Source organism: Toxotes jaculatrix, chromosome 19 (genome assembly GCF_017976425.1).
Source record: "Toxotes jaculatrix isolate fToxJac2 chromosome 19, fToxJac2.pri, whole genome shotgun sequence".
In the NCBI taxonomy this organism is placed as follows: domain Eukaryota; kingdom Metazoa; phylum Chordata; class Actinopteri; family Toxotidae; genus Toxotes; species Toxotes jaculatrix.
The window spans coordinates 1,598,030-1,614,011 of NC_054412.1; the positions used below are offsets into that span (position 1 = coordinate 1,598,030).

At 40.5% G+C, this 15,982-nt stretch overlaps 2 protein-coding genes across 4 annotated transcripts; one reads left to right on the plus strand and one right to left on the minus strand.

Annotated features, from left to right (window-relative positions):
• Positions 1-1,858: 1,858 nt before the first annotated feature.
• nkx2.2b (NK2 homeobox 2b) lies at positions 1,859-3,358 on the minus strand. Its single transcript, XM_041064760.1, has 2 exons — positions 3,109-3,358; positions 1,859-2,406 (listed from the first exon to the last, which is right to left on the minus strand). Exons 1-2 carry the CDS (start codon positions 3,356-3,358, stop codon positions 1,859-1,861), a joined length of 798 nt encoding a protein of 265 aa, XP_040920694.1.
• A 5,516-nt stretch (positions 3,359-8,874) lies between these two features.
• pax1b (paired box 1b) lies at positions 8,875-15,221 on the plus strand. Of its 3 annotated transcripts, XM_041064928.1 has the most exons (6): positions 8,875-8,997; positions 10,083-10,673; positions 12,380-12,516; positions 13,009-13,231; positions 14,572-14,636; positions 14,739-15,221. In XM_041064928.1, exons 1-5 carry the CDS (start codon positions 8,994-8,996, stop codon positions 14,631-14,633), a joined length of 1,017 nt encoding a protein of 338 aa, XP_040920862.1. In that variant the 5' UTR covers positions 8,875-8,993; the 3' UTR covers positions 14,634-14,636; positions 14,739-15,221. The 3 variants fall into 3 exon arrangements, with proteins under 3 accessions (XP_040920862.1, XP_040920861.1, XP_040920863.1); XM_041064927.1 differs by lacking the exon at positions 14,572-14,636; XM_041064929.1 differs by lacking the exon at positions 14,572-14,636 and having other exon boundaries at positions 8,908-8,997; positions 10,088-10,673.
• Positions 15,222-15,982: the final 761 nt, after the last annotated feature.

Genomic DNA, 15,982 nt, shown 5'->3' on the forward strand with positions numbered 1-15,982 from the left:
ATTAAATCCTAAAAAATACTTTAACACACTGAAGCACGAAGACGTCTGACTGATGTTTTCATTGTTTGTTTTTGGTCTTTTTGTGAAATTTGTTTCTCGTGAAATTTCTCAGACTGGTCCTTTAAACTCTGCAGCTTGGTTGTGTTTTTCTTCTTCTCTTCATCCCTGTGTCCTCCTCCTCCTCCTCCTCCTCCTCCTCCTCCCCCTTCCTCTTTTTTCTTCTTCTTCTTCTCTTCTTTTGTAGCAGCAGGTGACACATTATAACTGTCTCAATGCTCTGACCCCCCGCCCCCCCCCCCCCCCTCCTCCGACATCATCCCTCTAAGATGAGCTGACCTCTGACACTGACACAGACCCCCGCCCCCCCCCCCCCCCCCCGGCCCCAGCTCCCCAAACACGAATACACACGCACACACGGAGGGGGGGTCTTTCTTTCCTTTGTCACAACACAGTAAATAGCTGCTTTCCTTTCAGTGAATGAAGTCGTCTGCTGCAGTAAAGATGCTTTAATCCTGTCAGACGATGAAAAACAAAACATTCAGCCTCACAATTAAACTGAGACTAAACCTTAAATGTTAAATTTGCTCTAAACCTTCATCATTTTATAAAGAACAGTTTCCACTTTTAAGAGGTGACATTTGATTGTTTTAATATTTTTGATTGTTGTTGTTGTTGTTGTTGTTGTTGTTGTTTGCTAAAAATCCTGTCCAGCTCTGTCTGAAAGGATGTTACATGTGAACTGAATCCATTAAAACTCAGACTCAGCTGCAGCATGAACGGTCAGAAAGTCAGGATGAGCCCATTACACACACACATACACACACACAAACGGTCGCTGTCACTCACACACCAGGCAACAAAACCTCGACATGTGTAAACATGTCATCAGATGAAATGTTCTTCAAGTAAGCAAGTTTAAAGGAAGAGTTCGACATCTTAGGAAATCTGCTTCTGAACCATGTTCAGTCTGTTAGATATGACAGTGGTATCAGTCCTGTCTTCTAACAGTTAATCCTCCTGAATGAAGTAACTGTTTGCTCCTTAACAAACCAAAGACACGATGCTTCCACAGGAAACAGATACAGGAACACAACAGGATTTTTAATCTGAGTTAAAGAGCCAAACTTCAGTCAGATTATTACGGATTTTAACTTTAAAACCAGTGCATCAGTTTGGTTTATACCTCGGACACAGGATTCCTCTGCTGTTTCAGAAATTCTGCAGCAGGTTGAATTTGATCATGACAGAAAGAAAAGCGACGCATTTTATTCATCCTGCATCTGATCCATCAGGTGTAAAGAGCCACGGAAAAAAAAACCTTCAGCAGCGGCTGAAATGAAACGACTTTTATTCACCGTCATAAATATCCAGTTTATTACAAAACAACTCACGGCAACATTATAAATAGATTTATAAAACACAGAGAAACATTTTCTCGCGATTAAAAAGTGACACTTCTGCAGCAAGCACCATGAAAACAACAACAAATAAAACTCACAAAGTTCTCGCTTCTACATAAGTCAATGTCCTAAAACGGGTCATTTGAAACAGATCAGAGGCTGAAAACTGAAAAAAAAAAGTGCTTTACCTGCACGATTTTCTTTTTTTCTCTCGTGACCACGTTTTGTTCATGGTTGTCTCAACACTCCCACCCTCACTACACTATTTTTCTGATGAAAACAAATCCTAAAATGCACCAAACTCCATTTAAAGAAGCTGTAATTTCTGAATAGTGCCACTGTTGTTTTAAGGGCGGATTCTGATTTTAAAAAAAAAAACATTTTAAGGCCGAACACGAACTTAGAACGTGGACTTGTCGGTACATTTGTTAAAGTCTCAGTAAAGTCCTGTTCCGGCTTCACCAGCTCCAGTGGTACATGTGCGCCAGCTGCTGCACCCCTGGGTGCTGCTGTGGCAGGCCGGTGTGCTCCGGGCCGTAGGCGGGGTGCAGCAGAGGGGAGTAGGCACACAGAGGCAGGCTCAAGCCGGACCTGAGGGGCAACTCCAGGTCCTGCGCTGTGATCCGGTCGCAGGGCTTCCCGTCCCGCACCAGGATCGGGATGGCGACCCGGCGCGCCGGCAGCACATGCAGCGCCTCCAGGCTGCGCTCGGCCCGGGCTCGCTTCATCTTGTAGCGGTGGTTCTGGAACCAGATCTTTACTTGGTTCGGGGTGAGGCGGATCAGGCCGGCCAGGTGTTCCCTCTCCGGGGCGGACAGGTAGCGCTGCTGCCGGAAGCGGCGCTCCAGCTCGAAGGTCTGCGCCTTAGAGAAGAGCACCCGCCGCTTCCTGCCGCGGGTCTCCTGTGCCTCTCCGCCCGCTGAGTCCCGCTCTGCATCCGGGGACTCGTCCGTAGAGAGTTCGGGGGATTTGGGCATGGTACGGGACTTTAAGGAGAGTCCGTGTACTGCAGGGTGAGATGACAAGTAATCTGATTACTCTCTGGACTCTGATTACTGTGAAGCTCAAAGAAACTTAAAAAGACAAAATATCATTTTTCTTCTCCACAAACTTCAATTAACGTTTACATTTTTAATCTTGGACAAATAATAATACAAATTCCCTCTCACTGGAAAACAGGCTCCACGCCATGCAGAACTCCCTTCACAAAAATGCTGTTTTTAAGATAAACGTGCGCCTGGACGGGTGGACAGCTCTCCACCTGCTCTCCTCAGTGTACAGGACAAAAACTAAACATCAGCAGCAAATGTTTGAATGAGTTTAGCAGTCAGCATTAACAATTAGGCGATTGTTTAATTATTAAGAAATAAGAATATCATGTAAATTGTTGCGATCAGTAGGAGACAAAGAGATGGTATCCAGTTACGCGCGGGTGTGTGGGGCAGCAGTGAGGATTAACTGACGATCGGAGGTCAGTTTTAAAACCTTACTGATAAAACTGAAGAGGGATTTACCAAATACACGTGGATAGTTTAGCAGATAAACAATAATAATAAACAAAATTGTGGTGATCGGGAAATTACGCACGGGCAGCAGAGCGTCAGATTCAAGATTATAGAGTCAGAAATGGGAGAAAAATGAAGTGAGTCATGAAGTTAAATTCACTGACGTTCATGATTTTATGATTTTATTAAACAAATCTCCTCACATGAGAAGTGCCGGTTACCGGATCCGCGGCTGAACCTGCCGAGACTCCCACCGCCGCGCTCACACAAACTCCTGCCGCTAAATCCCAGTTCCTGCGGGTTTTCCGAGCCTGAAACCTCCGGGGAGGCCTCCTCGGTGTCGTCCTCCTCCGTCTCCTCGGTCCCGGAGCCGCCGCACCTGCCAGTCGGATCGGGGAGATCCAAGATGTCCCGCACGGAGAATCCGGTTTTTGTGTTGGTGCCAAAAGACATGACGCGTGGAAAGCAAAGAGACGGGAAACGGGGAAAACGTTCCAGGATTGTGTCCGCGGCGATTCACCGGCTGCAGCCCGTTAGAGAGGAGCGGACAGTGCAGGGTTTGCGTCCATGAATGCCGTTAAATGGAGCGGGCGCCCGGAGCTGCACGGGCCGACCGGAGAGGACTTAACGGCATGAAAAATACATGAGGGGAAGACATTAAGAGTGTGTCCCCCGTCTTTTTAACGACCTGTGTGTGTGTGTGTGTGTGTGTGTGTGTGTGTGTGTGTGTGTGTGTGTGTGTGTGTGTGTGTGTGTGTGTGTGTGTGTGTTAAAAAGGACGGAGGCGGGTCCCGGGAATCAAGTGGATGAAGATGTGAAGAAAAAAACGGGAGCAGCGCTTTAAGAGCGATGTTCAGGGAGGAGATGAATGTTTAATGATGGAGGATTAGAAGGAAAGAAACGGCTCATTTACATTTATCAGCCACTGATCCGCTTCCTGTCCACGTGTCTCCAAGGAACCAGAACCGGAGCCTCCAGTGTTTCTAAAAACGTCTCAGAAATACGTTTATTTATCACGACTAAACAAACACATTCGAATTTATATGATTATTGTTTTGTTACTGTGTGAGATGAGGCCTGTTTGTTCAGCATTAGCATTTAAAAGAGCAGCATTGTACCGGACACAGGCCCGATAAGAAAAATACGTTAAAATCTCCATAACATTAGTTAACACAACGGAAAAAATAGTCATATTCATTTATACAATTTGTAATAAAATAAATACAAATTCATAAGTAAAAAGAATAAATGAAAAAATAACATTTTCTCTAATTTAGTAAAGTTTGTATGAATTTAAATGGCCTTGTTCAGAGGTTGGGATGGAGCTGGAATCAGCTTAGAAAAAGAAAGTTCCCCTTTAAATGGATGAAATAAACAGAAATAAAACAAAAGACATGACCTCTGCGTCCACAGCCCTGTGTATGCACTAACAAATACAGAAGAATAAAGTTTATATAATTAACTAAAAAAAAAAAAAAAAAACTAAAAAGCTTAAACTAAAACGAAAAAATCTAAAAAGAGAAACTTTAAAAAGCATTAACATAAAACTTACTGCAGTAAAACACTGAATGTTTGTCAGCAGATTTATCTGCAGTCACACATCCAGTCACTGTGGGACAGTTCAGCAGTACCAAACTACCTTTAGAAATCACTGCATTTAAGATGATCAACAGAGATCAAACTCCAGTGAGACGGAGGAGGTGTGGGTGTGTTTCAGTGTTTGTAGTGAGGATTAACTGAAGCAGCAGATGAAGAGTCACAGTGTTTACACACCAGCTGATGGACTGACTCTACGCATCTCTCATTATTTAGTTGTAGCAGTTATTTACTTGTTATTTAAATTCTTTATTTGTTTTATCCAAGTGATCTGTGTAACCCTGTAATTCTTTAGGTGGTCGTGTATCACTGGCTGCCCAACCAAGGATGGGAGCCTGTATATGTGCATATGTGCCCTGCATACATTACATTTGTTCTATGTGCAATGTTTGTCTGCGCGGTACAGTGATAATTTTAATAAGCCCAAATATAAATATATAAATAGCACAGAGATACAGTAAGTGTAGTAGAAGACTGAAACGGTTTAAAATACACACTCACAATAATATACACTACTATTATTTTTTGTGTTTAATCAGTGAACGAGCAGAAATGTAAAAACTGCTCTCAGACCCTGATGTGACGAGTCCATAGAAGAGAATTAGTGTTGTTCAAAATGTAATGAAACCAAACTGAGACCAGAGGAGGCAGATGAGAAAACGGTTTAGATGTTTCGCTGTTGTTTTTCCAGTTTTCTCTGTTTTGGATTTTAAACTGAATTTCTCTGAAGTTTCTGTTCAGCTGATCAAACTTTTTATTGATGAAATAAGTTACAGCTGCAAAAATTAGTCAATTAATCAGTTGAAAGAAAATTCATCAGCAACTCATTTTATAATTGATTTTTCATTTAATCACTTTTTCAAACAAAGTCAGCATAAATGTTCCACATTCTCAAATGTGGGAATTTGGTGCTTTTCTTGCTTTTACAGTTCAGTGAATGGAACATTCATATTTTAGTGCTTTAGGAAAGTGTGATGGGTGTTTCTGATGTTTCTTATGCTAAAAGATAAATTGATTAATCAACTTCGTAAGCAGCATATTAATCAGTAACACATTTGTTAGTTGCAGCCCTAAAACAAACAGGCACATTATTTGTGCACGTTTTACCAGTGATTTGTGTGTTTGTCCAATGGTTTTAAAATCTAATTCAAACCAAAAACAATCTACAGTTTTCAGCTGAAATCATAATGAGAAACTTTCAAGTGTCTTGTTTTGAGGTCCGACACTCATTTATAAAAATGCTCAGGAAACACTCATCAGAACGTTTTAAACTTGTCAGTTTAAAAACTTGAAAACAGCTCTTTCCAACCAGACTCCTTTAGATTTTTTCTTGTTTTTGGTTCGGCAGGGTTTGAATGGTTGGTTGAGTTTTGGTTTCCAGTTTGCTGTTTGTCTGTGTGATGTGTGTTACAATGAGTTGAGCTTTCTGTGTGTGTGTGTGTGTGTGTGTGTGTGTGTGTGTGTGTGTGTGTGTGTGTGTGTGTGTGTGTGTGTGTGTGTGTGTGTGTGTGTGTGTGTGTGTGTGTGTGTGTGTGTTGGATCATACTGGGTGGTCAGACTCTGCAAACAAACACACGACTTGCCGACACCCATAAAGAAGGAGCAGCCTCCACATTTATCCCATTTATTCCCCCTGAACACTTTATAATGGCCAGACTGACACACACACACACACACACACAAACTACTGGGAATACATGCATGTGAGGCTGCTGGGAGTTGTCATGGTATTCAGACTGCAGCCTTCAATAGACTGTGTTCTATATTCATGGCCACACACACACACACACACACACACACACACACACACACACAGACAGCAGTTTAACCCATATCCACTGGTCGACATGTACAAACCATTCTGACTCAATTTAAACTCAATAACATTAAAAACTAAAATGTAACTTAATTAACTTCATAACTAAATCAATTAAAGATAAAAACAAAATGTAATAAATTGGATTAAAGATAAACAACAAAATTTAAATATAAAATTAAAACAAAGATTTTAATTCAATAAAATCAGATAAAATAAAAATAAACAGAAAGAAAATAAAACATAAAAATGAAAATACCAAAAACTAAATTAAAAAAACAATAAAATAAAATAAAATTAGTTTAAAATGGAAACAAAATTTATATTGAGAGTAAGTTAACAAAATAAATAAAAGGGAAATAACATGAAACTATTGTTTAAATTAAAAATGTAAAAAGGAAAATAAATTAAATGTAATTGAGAGTAGAATCAAATAAATAAGGAAAATAAAACAAAGGTGTTGTTGATGGGACCCACGTTCATTCACAATGACTTTTATTTTGTCATCAGAAACATGTGACAGTAGGTTTTTTTGTTTTTGTTTCAATTTGTGTTTTTCTCTTTATAGATGTAAATAAACACTGGAAGAAATTCATAATTACAGGAAGGAGAGAGAGAGAGAGAGAGGGAGAGGGAGAGAGAGAGAGAGAGAGAGAGAGAGAGAGAAAGAGAGCGAGCGAGGCTGCTCAGTAAAATAAAGTCAGATGTTCTTTATTTCTTCACCTCAGACCATAAAACTTTATTCTGACTCCTGATTAAAAAGACTTTCATTTGTCCACCTGTCGACCCACCTGACCCTCTGTTCAACCGTGAGCTCAGACTGCCCCCTGCTGTCTGACTGAGGAACTGCGGCTCAGCGTTGACGCTATGAGTCCAGTTAAAGTGGAGCAAACGGAGCTCAGAGGAGCAGCATGTAGAGAGTCAGGAGATTTAGATTTTTATAGTTTCTTTCTAAATCTGGAAACCTGTGAGGGGAAAAAGGTATGAAGACATTTTGAAAAAAAAATTAAAGAAAATATCAGGACGAAACATCCAGAAGCCAGACGTGTTTCATTGGTTTGTATTTTCTACAAACCTGACTGAAAAAATCCTGAGCTTCATCAGTTTTGATTATTGATCATAGTCAGAGAAGTTATGATGCTTTGATTCTTCATTTATTTTGAAAAGGTTTGCAGGAAGTTGTGTGTGCAGTTGCCTGAAAATGACTCTTTCACATTCACTTTGTAGTTTCTCCTAATAAAACCTATAATCACTTGTTTTACAGGACAAACTTTCCATTTTTCCACGATCAGACGACCTGAAAGGACACTCACCTCACAGGTGAGCTGGACTCAGCTGACAGGAAGTGCGTCAGCTGAACCTACAATGACCAAGTTAGAGCCAAATTACAGGAAACGTCTGAGTAAGTCAGAGAGAAACTACAGGCCTGTAAATTAAAGTCTCCTCACATGAAACGGTTTCCAGTGTAATGCAGAGAATTGTCCAAAAGGAGGCGCCATTGCATTAAAAATGAGTCTTTAAATCAGAAGTCAGTGAGTATTTAAGGTGTTTGTTTTAAAGAAACCTGTTCTGATAAATCTGACTGTGTGACCCTCAGACACCAAAACTACTGATGTCAGAAATGTCCAGCTTTGTCCTCAGGACATTTTCCTTCAGCAGGAGACGAATGTCTCAGCAGGAGACTGAGAAAAAAAACCCCCTCACATCATCTCATCTGTTCTTTGATCCAAATGAAAACTGCAGATCTGGAAATTGATTCCTGTTTAATGAGACGAGAGTTTCTGAGCTGTGATGTTTCTCCTGTTTTCTGTTCACTCTGTGATAAACAACACGTCCAGGCTTCAGCAGCCATCATGTATGAATATCATTCCAGATGCTGACCTGTCTCTGTTCACAGATGATCTCTGAGAGGTTTAAATAATCTGGATCAACGGCTGGTTTGTTTCTGAGCTGTCTGACCTTTGACTACCTGTGTTTCTTGCCCTGGGTATCGTCCATGCACCAGCGCAGGCTCAGGGGCCTGTGACTCTGCATGAAGTGACCGCTAACATGATAACACGTTAAAAGAAACGGAAAATGAATTTGAAGAGACACAAAACAACAACACAAGATGTTTTGTGTCTCTTTCAGTCTTCTAACCGTCCATCTGTCCTAAGCTGTTTTCATGCAGGTGGTGTTCAGGTGTTACAGCTGTGACACACCGAGGATTTTTATTTAACTTGTTCTTTTGTTCTTTTTTTTTTTTTCAGATGAGTTGAAGCTGCTCCAGAATCTTTCCACGAACCCCCGCGGCAGCTGCAGCAGCAGTAACAGTTGACTGGTCCGGCTGTGTGGAAACAGGCAGCGTCAGTGAATCATGAGGGGCAGGGATTAGTCAGACTGTTATGATGTGTTCAGTGTAAACATGTGGATCTCAGAGGAATGAAAACGCAGCTTTAAACGCACCAAAGGGCCCTTCAGGAACCCTCGTTCTTCTGGGTGCCAAAAATCATCCCCCTGCTCCGCAAACAGGAAATGATGACATGATTTCCACCCAGCAGGGATGGAGGAGGAGGGGGAGGAGGAGGAGGAGGTGATGGAGGACGAGGAGATGATGGAGGAGGAGATGGCTCAGAGTTTCAGGCTGCAGACATAGCGTTGGATGGTGGATCGGTGAGACGCAGTGGATGGCAGCTGATGGGTGAGAACACAAAAACTGAACTTTTGTATAAAACAGCTGAAGGAGCCAGAGAGAGAGAAAGAGAGAGAGACTTCATGTCAGAGTTAGATTTATTTATTTTGGAACCGTTTTGTTTTTGCTTCCTGGTTTGGAAAAGAAGATTCAGCATCTTTAAATGTTTCTTCAGATTAATTAATCTCTTAATGTGAGAAATGAGAAATGTCAGCTTGATGGAGAAAAGTTTCTTCTGCTGTTACAGAGTCAGATTAAACAGGTCCTGTTAAACTGGACATGTCAGCAAAAATCTGAGGAGCAGGGTGATCATTTTCATGTTCGGTGCATCTGGAGAAACTTGATCATGTTCGCGGCTGATTTTCATCCAAAAAGAGAACAAACAAACACATCAGCTGCTCCTGATCAGCTGCTTCATCATTTCATCACAGAAAAACTTTCGGACTCTGTTTCTTCATCTTTGACTCTAATGAGAAGAAACTGAAAACACGCTGCAGAGTGAAAACTTTAAAAATATATATCATAAACGTTATTATTATTATTATTATTATTATTATTATTATTATTATTATTATTATTATTATTATTATTATTAGATCCATCTGTTTTCAGCTTTTGTTTGATGTTTGTCAGATTGATGTTTGTAGCTCAGTGTTTTCACTTATAATAAACAGTCTGACTCTAGTGATTGAAAAGTTTAAACAAACCGCTGAAATGTTTTTTACTGTTTAACTCAACACAACAAAAAGGTGAAGGACAAAAAACGACTGTAACAAAAAATATAATCTGACAAAAACCTGCATCACGTTCACTTCTGAGCTTTGATTCTAGTTTTTTTAAACCTCCCACTCAGCAGAAACTGAATTCATTTCATTCACCAGACGGTTTTTCTCCTTCGTCTTTTAAATTAATTCAAACAATTTATGAAGTTTAAACATTAAAAAAACGTGGAGACGCAGCGTCCGCAGTTTTATTTAACGTTGAATTTAACGTTTTAAAAACTAAACTTTATTCATAACTGAACCAAAATCAGAACAAACGGTGGCCCTGAAACCACAGGCTGTAAACCCCGTGTGTCCGCCCTGTGTGTGCAGAGCAGAGCTACGGGGAGGTGAACCAGCTCGGCGGGGTGTTCGTGAACGGCCGGCCGCTGCCAAACCCGGTGCGGCTGCGGATCGTGGAGCTGGCGCAGCTCGGGATGCGGCCCTGCGACATCAGCCGCCAGCTGCGGGTCTCTCACGGCTGCGTGTCCAAGATCCTGGCCCGCTACAACGAGACCGGCTCCATCCTGCCCGGGGCCATCGGCGGCAGCAAGCCCAGGGTCACAACCCCCGCCGTGGTCAAGAGCATACGGGACTACAAGCAGGGCGACCCGGGCATCTTCGCCTGGGAGATCCGGGACCGGCTGCTGACGGACGGGGTCTGTGACAAGTACAACGTGCCGTCCGTCAGCTCCATCAGCCGCATCCTCAGGAATAAAATCGGATCTCTGTCACAGCCGAGTCCGTCTGAGAGCGACAAACCGACTCAGCTCCAGTACGGACACGTCTACCCGTACCCGCCCTACACCGGGCCCGCGGTGACCGCCACCGGGACCAGGGCCGTCAGCGGCCCCGCAGGACACGTCGGGCTGCCGCGGAACTGGCACAACATTCTGGGGATCCGAGCTTTCATGGACCCAGCAGGTTTGTCCAGACACTTTAAAAACAGCAAACAAACAAACAAACATTAAAAAAAAAAAAAAACAAACACACTGATTCATGATTTATGGCTTTTTAAAACTCAGGATTTAAAAATGAAAGTTTTACTGAAAACAAAACTTTGGTCTGTTAGAGCATCACACACACACTGAGGGTTCAAACTTTGATGGTCTGAGTAAATAAAAAATAAACAAAAATAATTTTATTTTCAGAAATTTATAAGGGGGTTTTTAACGTAATTCAATTTCTGTTCAATGGATTTATTTGTTATTTATTATTAGATGTATTTTAGTTCTTCACGCTGTCAGGAACAGATTCTGGTGCAGAAATAATGAAATCAATGATTGTTTGTGTAAAAATAGTCAGAATTTAACGCTGGAATCAGCCTAAAGAGAAGGAGCTGTTAGAAAGTGTAGAAAGGAAAGTTCCTGTGATTTGGCGTCTTCGTTTTAAAGCCAGTCTTTGCCTGTTGTGAAGCACGTTGAATTTGATCTTTTATAACAAAACACATTTTTATTATCTGATCTTTTTTTTAGCTCGTGTTTTGTTCTGAAATCACAGGATAATATTTAACCAGGTCTTTAAATCTGACATAACATCGTTCTAATCTGATTTTTTTTCATCATACTTGCAGAGTCATTCATACTTTAGTTGAGATTATATGAAAGAGAAAAGATCCTGAAGTCACACATGTGATAAATGTTCAGGTCTAAACAAAGTCAGACTTTTATTGTTGTGGTCTGTTTCACTCTCCTCAGTCAAACTCTGTGGTTCTGAACTCCATCCAGAGTTTCTGTTAATGTTCCAGCACTGATCCGTTTTAACCCTGAAACCCGTTTGATCTCTGTACAGAATCACTTCTCCGAGACTTTAGTCAAACCTGCAGAAATTCATTTGGTTTTTTCAACATTTTTCACCAGATACAGAAAAAGCAGGATATGATCTGTGCAAATATTAAAGATGCAGCGTGAAAGTGTTTGAGGGCTGAGATTCATTTTCACAAACACAGTTTTCATGGCCTCAAGAAGTTTCAGAATATGTAAACTGGTGCTTTAGATGTTATGTCGGTGTAAGTGATGCACAAGAAACAGAAAATGAATTTGAATTCATTGCTGTTTTCTTCAGTCTTCTGGAAGAAGACGGCCGTGTCCTACAGACTCTGAAGCTTCCTTCAAATTTAAAAAACAAAACAAAAGAAGACGTTTCTAATTTTGAAGCAGATTTAACTTTTTTCATTTTTCTCTCACTAGTTGAAGGTTTCAGATCTTTCTCAACACAAACTGCTGCAACTGAGCAGACGTGGACAAAATAAACCATTTTTAAAAATATTTGTTAAATTTAAATTGAGGAAGAAATAAAATATATTGTTTTATCTAGTGATAAATTTTCTGAAATATTTTTAAAGAAAACCCAGAAAAGGAAAAAACACAACAAACAAACAAAAACAAAAAACATCAATTTTCATAAATTATTTCAGCTTCGGAGTAAACTATTTTCCTATTCTTTTAATATACACACAATATATATTTAACGAGTGAAAATAACTGCACTTTAACTGCTCTGTTTACAAAGCAAACTCAACTTTTAAGGTTCATTTATTTGGTGGATTGAAAATGTTCCACAAAGTTTCCACACAGACTCAAATTAATTGTTAAAATTGTGTTAATTCAGCAGAAACTGTGTCTTTTCAGCTCTGTCTGCATCTAATGGACACTCAGCCAAAGTGGAGGACTGGACCAGTATGACCAGTATGAGCAACAGACCATTTCCCTGTGGAATAAATGGAGCAGAGAAAACCAGCGAGCCAGACTTCAAATACCCACAGCAGGTAAATAAAATACAACATCAGATCTAATGAAGTCAGAGGATTTCTGCACTGGGTTTCATCAAACAAAGTCCAATCAATCAAATCAATTTAAAAGGAAATTTGACAAGGCAGTTATTGAAAGAAGAACCAGAGCTGTGATTGGCTGCCATCATCATCATCATCATCATCATCACCCTGGTGTGGATGTAGAACGTTAAAATCCTGAGTACATTTGTTTTTTTCATTAGTGAAAACAAGTGAAACTTTTTTTTTTACCTCACCTGCCTTCCTTTCATATAAACACACCGAGTGAATCCTGCTCATCTGGATCTCGGTGACCTCTGACCTTCTTCAGCAGCAGGTCGAAGTCCGGGTTTTTAAATCTACTTGCTGTGAATTTTAAACAAACCTAATCCTCTGTTTTTCAGAGCTTCTGTTCAGAGTGAGCTGCTTTAATCACATCGTCGTATTTCACACGTTTCTTAATTTTCTTTTTTTCCTTCTCTTCCTCAGTCTTCATCCAGTCTGTCTGGTTACGTCTCAGCTTGTGCATATTCTCCACCAAACCAGTACGGTACGTACGGAGGGCCAGCAGCCAACTACATGAACGCTGGGCACCACTGGCAGCCTCAGTCGTCCAGTCTAACTCCCAGTCTGGCTCATCCCGGCTCTGCAGCGCCACTGGAGGCTGCAGATTTTCACATCACGACATCTTTTAAATTTTCACAAAGAGAAGGTAAGACCGATTCAAACTTCGCCGTCATCCTGATTCAGTGTAAGATCAGGTTTGAAAGATCTGATCCAGATGTTTTGTTACCATGCTGATAACGACCCAAATCATGGAAATGAAAGTCAGCGGCATATTTTTGACAGAGAATATACAGAAATACTTTCATCCCCGAACTCCCCCAAAGTTTTCTCCCAGCCCACTGCGGACTTTCTCTGTTGTATTTCAGTCTTTTGGGGGACAGAGGCCGAGAGAGGAAGTTGACTTTGTGGCTTGGCTGAAAATGACAAATCTAAAAAGCTGTCCTCTAAAAAGCCGCAGTGCTTACATCCAGTGTTTTAAGCTATAAAAACACATCTGGGGGTCTTTATTTTCTGCTAAATGCTGTGTTTCTCTGTGCAACAACCACTAATGTGTGTGTGTTTTCCAGAGAAATGGTTTGTTGTGTTGAGAATAAAATGGCCCCAAATTACACAGGAGGAGCAGCTGGAAAATAAAAATCAAGCAGAAGCATAAAATACAAAATATTCAGTGTTTTCATGCTACAGAACAAAACAACTGAAATACAGATCCCAGATCTGATTTCCAACCAGCTGTTTCAAGCCTCATTACAGCTGCTCCTGAACACACAGCAGACAGAGGCAGTTCAAAAAGTTGAACAGGTAACAGACAGTTATCAGTGGAGTCACCTGAGTTTATCGTGTTCAGGTTTAAATGGTGAAAAATCACAGCAAAAATAGAGAATAAAATCTAAACAGTGACAAAACAAAAAACAGGGTGTTTATGTTATGATTTTCATTAAGCTCTGATCATATACATCCTATGAAAACATGGAAAGTGACTGCTCTACTTTATTTACTTTTGTATATATGCATGTGTCTGATTACATCCATCTGTATTTTTGCTTTGTGAGTGTGAGCTGCTCATTTTAAAGTCTGTGGTGCTGTTGAACTGCATCGTGTTACGCTGACAGGTGTCCCTATTATTTTGTCCACCCGTTTCACATCAGTGAGGGTTGGTTAAATAACAGACACGTCTCTTTGTACACGAACACCATCACAAACTGCAGCTTCCAGAACATTCACGCAGTTAAACCAGCAGCTGGTGAAGGTTTTCCTTCATGAAGGAGGAGTCACTGCAGCATTGCATCAGTTTGAACGGGGTGTTCCTAATAATCTGAAAACTGAGTGTATACTGACGTAGACAAAAAAAGGTGGAAAAGATTTGACCAAACTGTCAGAAAGACGAGAAAAATATCTTTTTTTTCTCGTCACTGATTTAAAATATTTTATTGAATGTGAAAAATAATATTGAATGTCACATGAATAATTGATGGTTTGTATATAAAGAAACTGGAGACCGCCTGAGATGCCGCCCTGATGAAGGAAGGTTAGCTGAAAACATTAAGTAAATGGTAGGTTGGACACAATTTGTGTGGCGTGTTTCATTTTGATGAAATGATTTTTGGCTGCTGATGTGAGAAAAATAAACCTGATGATTTTTTTTTTCTCTGCAGAGGAGCGGAAACCTCAGAGTCCTCTGAACAAACTCCCTCATGTTGCTCACAGATTGTCTTCGGCCTCGTGACGACACAGAGGAAACTCAGAAGATGTTGGTTTATCACATTTTAGAAAATTTGTGACGAACTTTGTGCTTTGCCTGCACCGGAGCTGAAGACCTGAAGACCTGAAGACAAGCCCCTCTCTGATCAGGACTCGTTCCAGGATTTGATTTAGTGAAGAAGAGACGAAGGAAAACCAAACAAAATGGACCCAGAAATATAAAACCACCGATCTGGCTTTAACCTGTTTTCACCCTGAGCTGAAAAAAATCGTTTCATCAAACCCACTTTGAAGCTCCATCTGTTTCCATACTTTTGCCATGAGGAGGAAAGTTAAAGTTGAAATTGCATTGGATTTGTACCATCTTGTAAAATATGTTGGCAGAGCTGTGAGTATATTTTTCTATAAATGTGCTTAATAAAGATTTAATAATGCAACAGGAAATGGATCTCAGTGGTGATGAGAGCGTCAAGAGGAAACGTTTTCCACGTCAGACCAAAGAAAAATGGACACATGTTCATATTTAATTATAATGATAATAATAAAAATGTCTTTTTATTATTATCATCAGATCCCAGGACCAATAAGATAAATGTGAGTGAGCCTACCCCTCCCTCATTACTACAGCTCAGTGCTGTAGTAATGTTATATATATATATATATATATACGTGTGTATATGTGTTTTTTTTATTTAATACTTTAAAACATTTAAAATTATGTTTGAATCTATAAAACTCTGCATCTGTAGAAACCATCTTCATACTGAACAATCTCTAACAACAACAAATATTTTGTGAAATACGCTGTGTGAGATAAGATCAACACAAACGTAGAAAAAAACGATTTGTGATTATGTTCTGTATCTACTCCTTAACAACAACAGTCAGGAGCAGTGATTTCTCTGAGTGTTGTCGTCAGAGGACGTTTGTACTGCAGCAGAAATTCAGTAAACACCAACCAGACCTGGGAAACAGACTCCTGTCTCGGAGTCATTAGCTGTTTCTGCAGGTCAGGCGACGCTTCCTGCAGGTTAAAGAGGTTTTAGGTGAGCCATCAGCAAACAGCTCAAAGTAAACAGAGGCTGTCCATTAATACCTGAACAATCTGAGACGCTGACTGACAGAGCAAACTCCAGGTCATTGTTTCAAACAGCCTCTTTGGGAAGCGTTTGAGTCATTTAGGAAGCGAGTTAAGTCC

Bases quoted from the DNA above. Each gene is read 5' to 3' on its own strand.
- nkx2.2b (XM_041064760.1), bottom strand. From the start codon at position 3,358: ATGTCTTTTGGCACCAACACAAAAACCGGATTCTCCGTGCGGGACATC. The intron at 2,407-3,108 runs GTGAGGAGATTT...CTCACCCTGCAG, and splicing joins CGGTAACCGGCACTTCTCAT to TACACGGACTCTCCTTAAAG.
- pax1b (XM_041064927.1), top strand. The intron at 10,674-12,379 runs GTTTGTCCAGAC...GTGTCTTTTCAG, and splicing joins AGCTTTCATGGACCCAGCAG to CTCTGTCTGCATCTAATGGA. The intron at 12,517-13,008 runs GTAAATAAAATA...TCTCTTCCTCAG, and splicing joins ACTTCAAATACCCACAGCAG to TCTTCATCCAGTCTGTCTGG.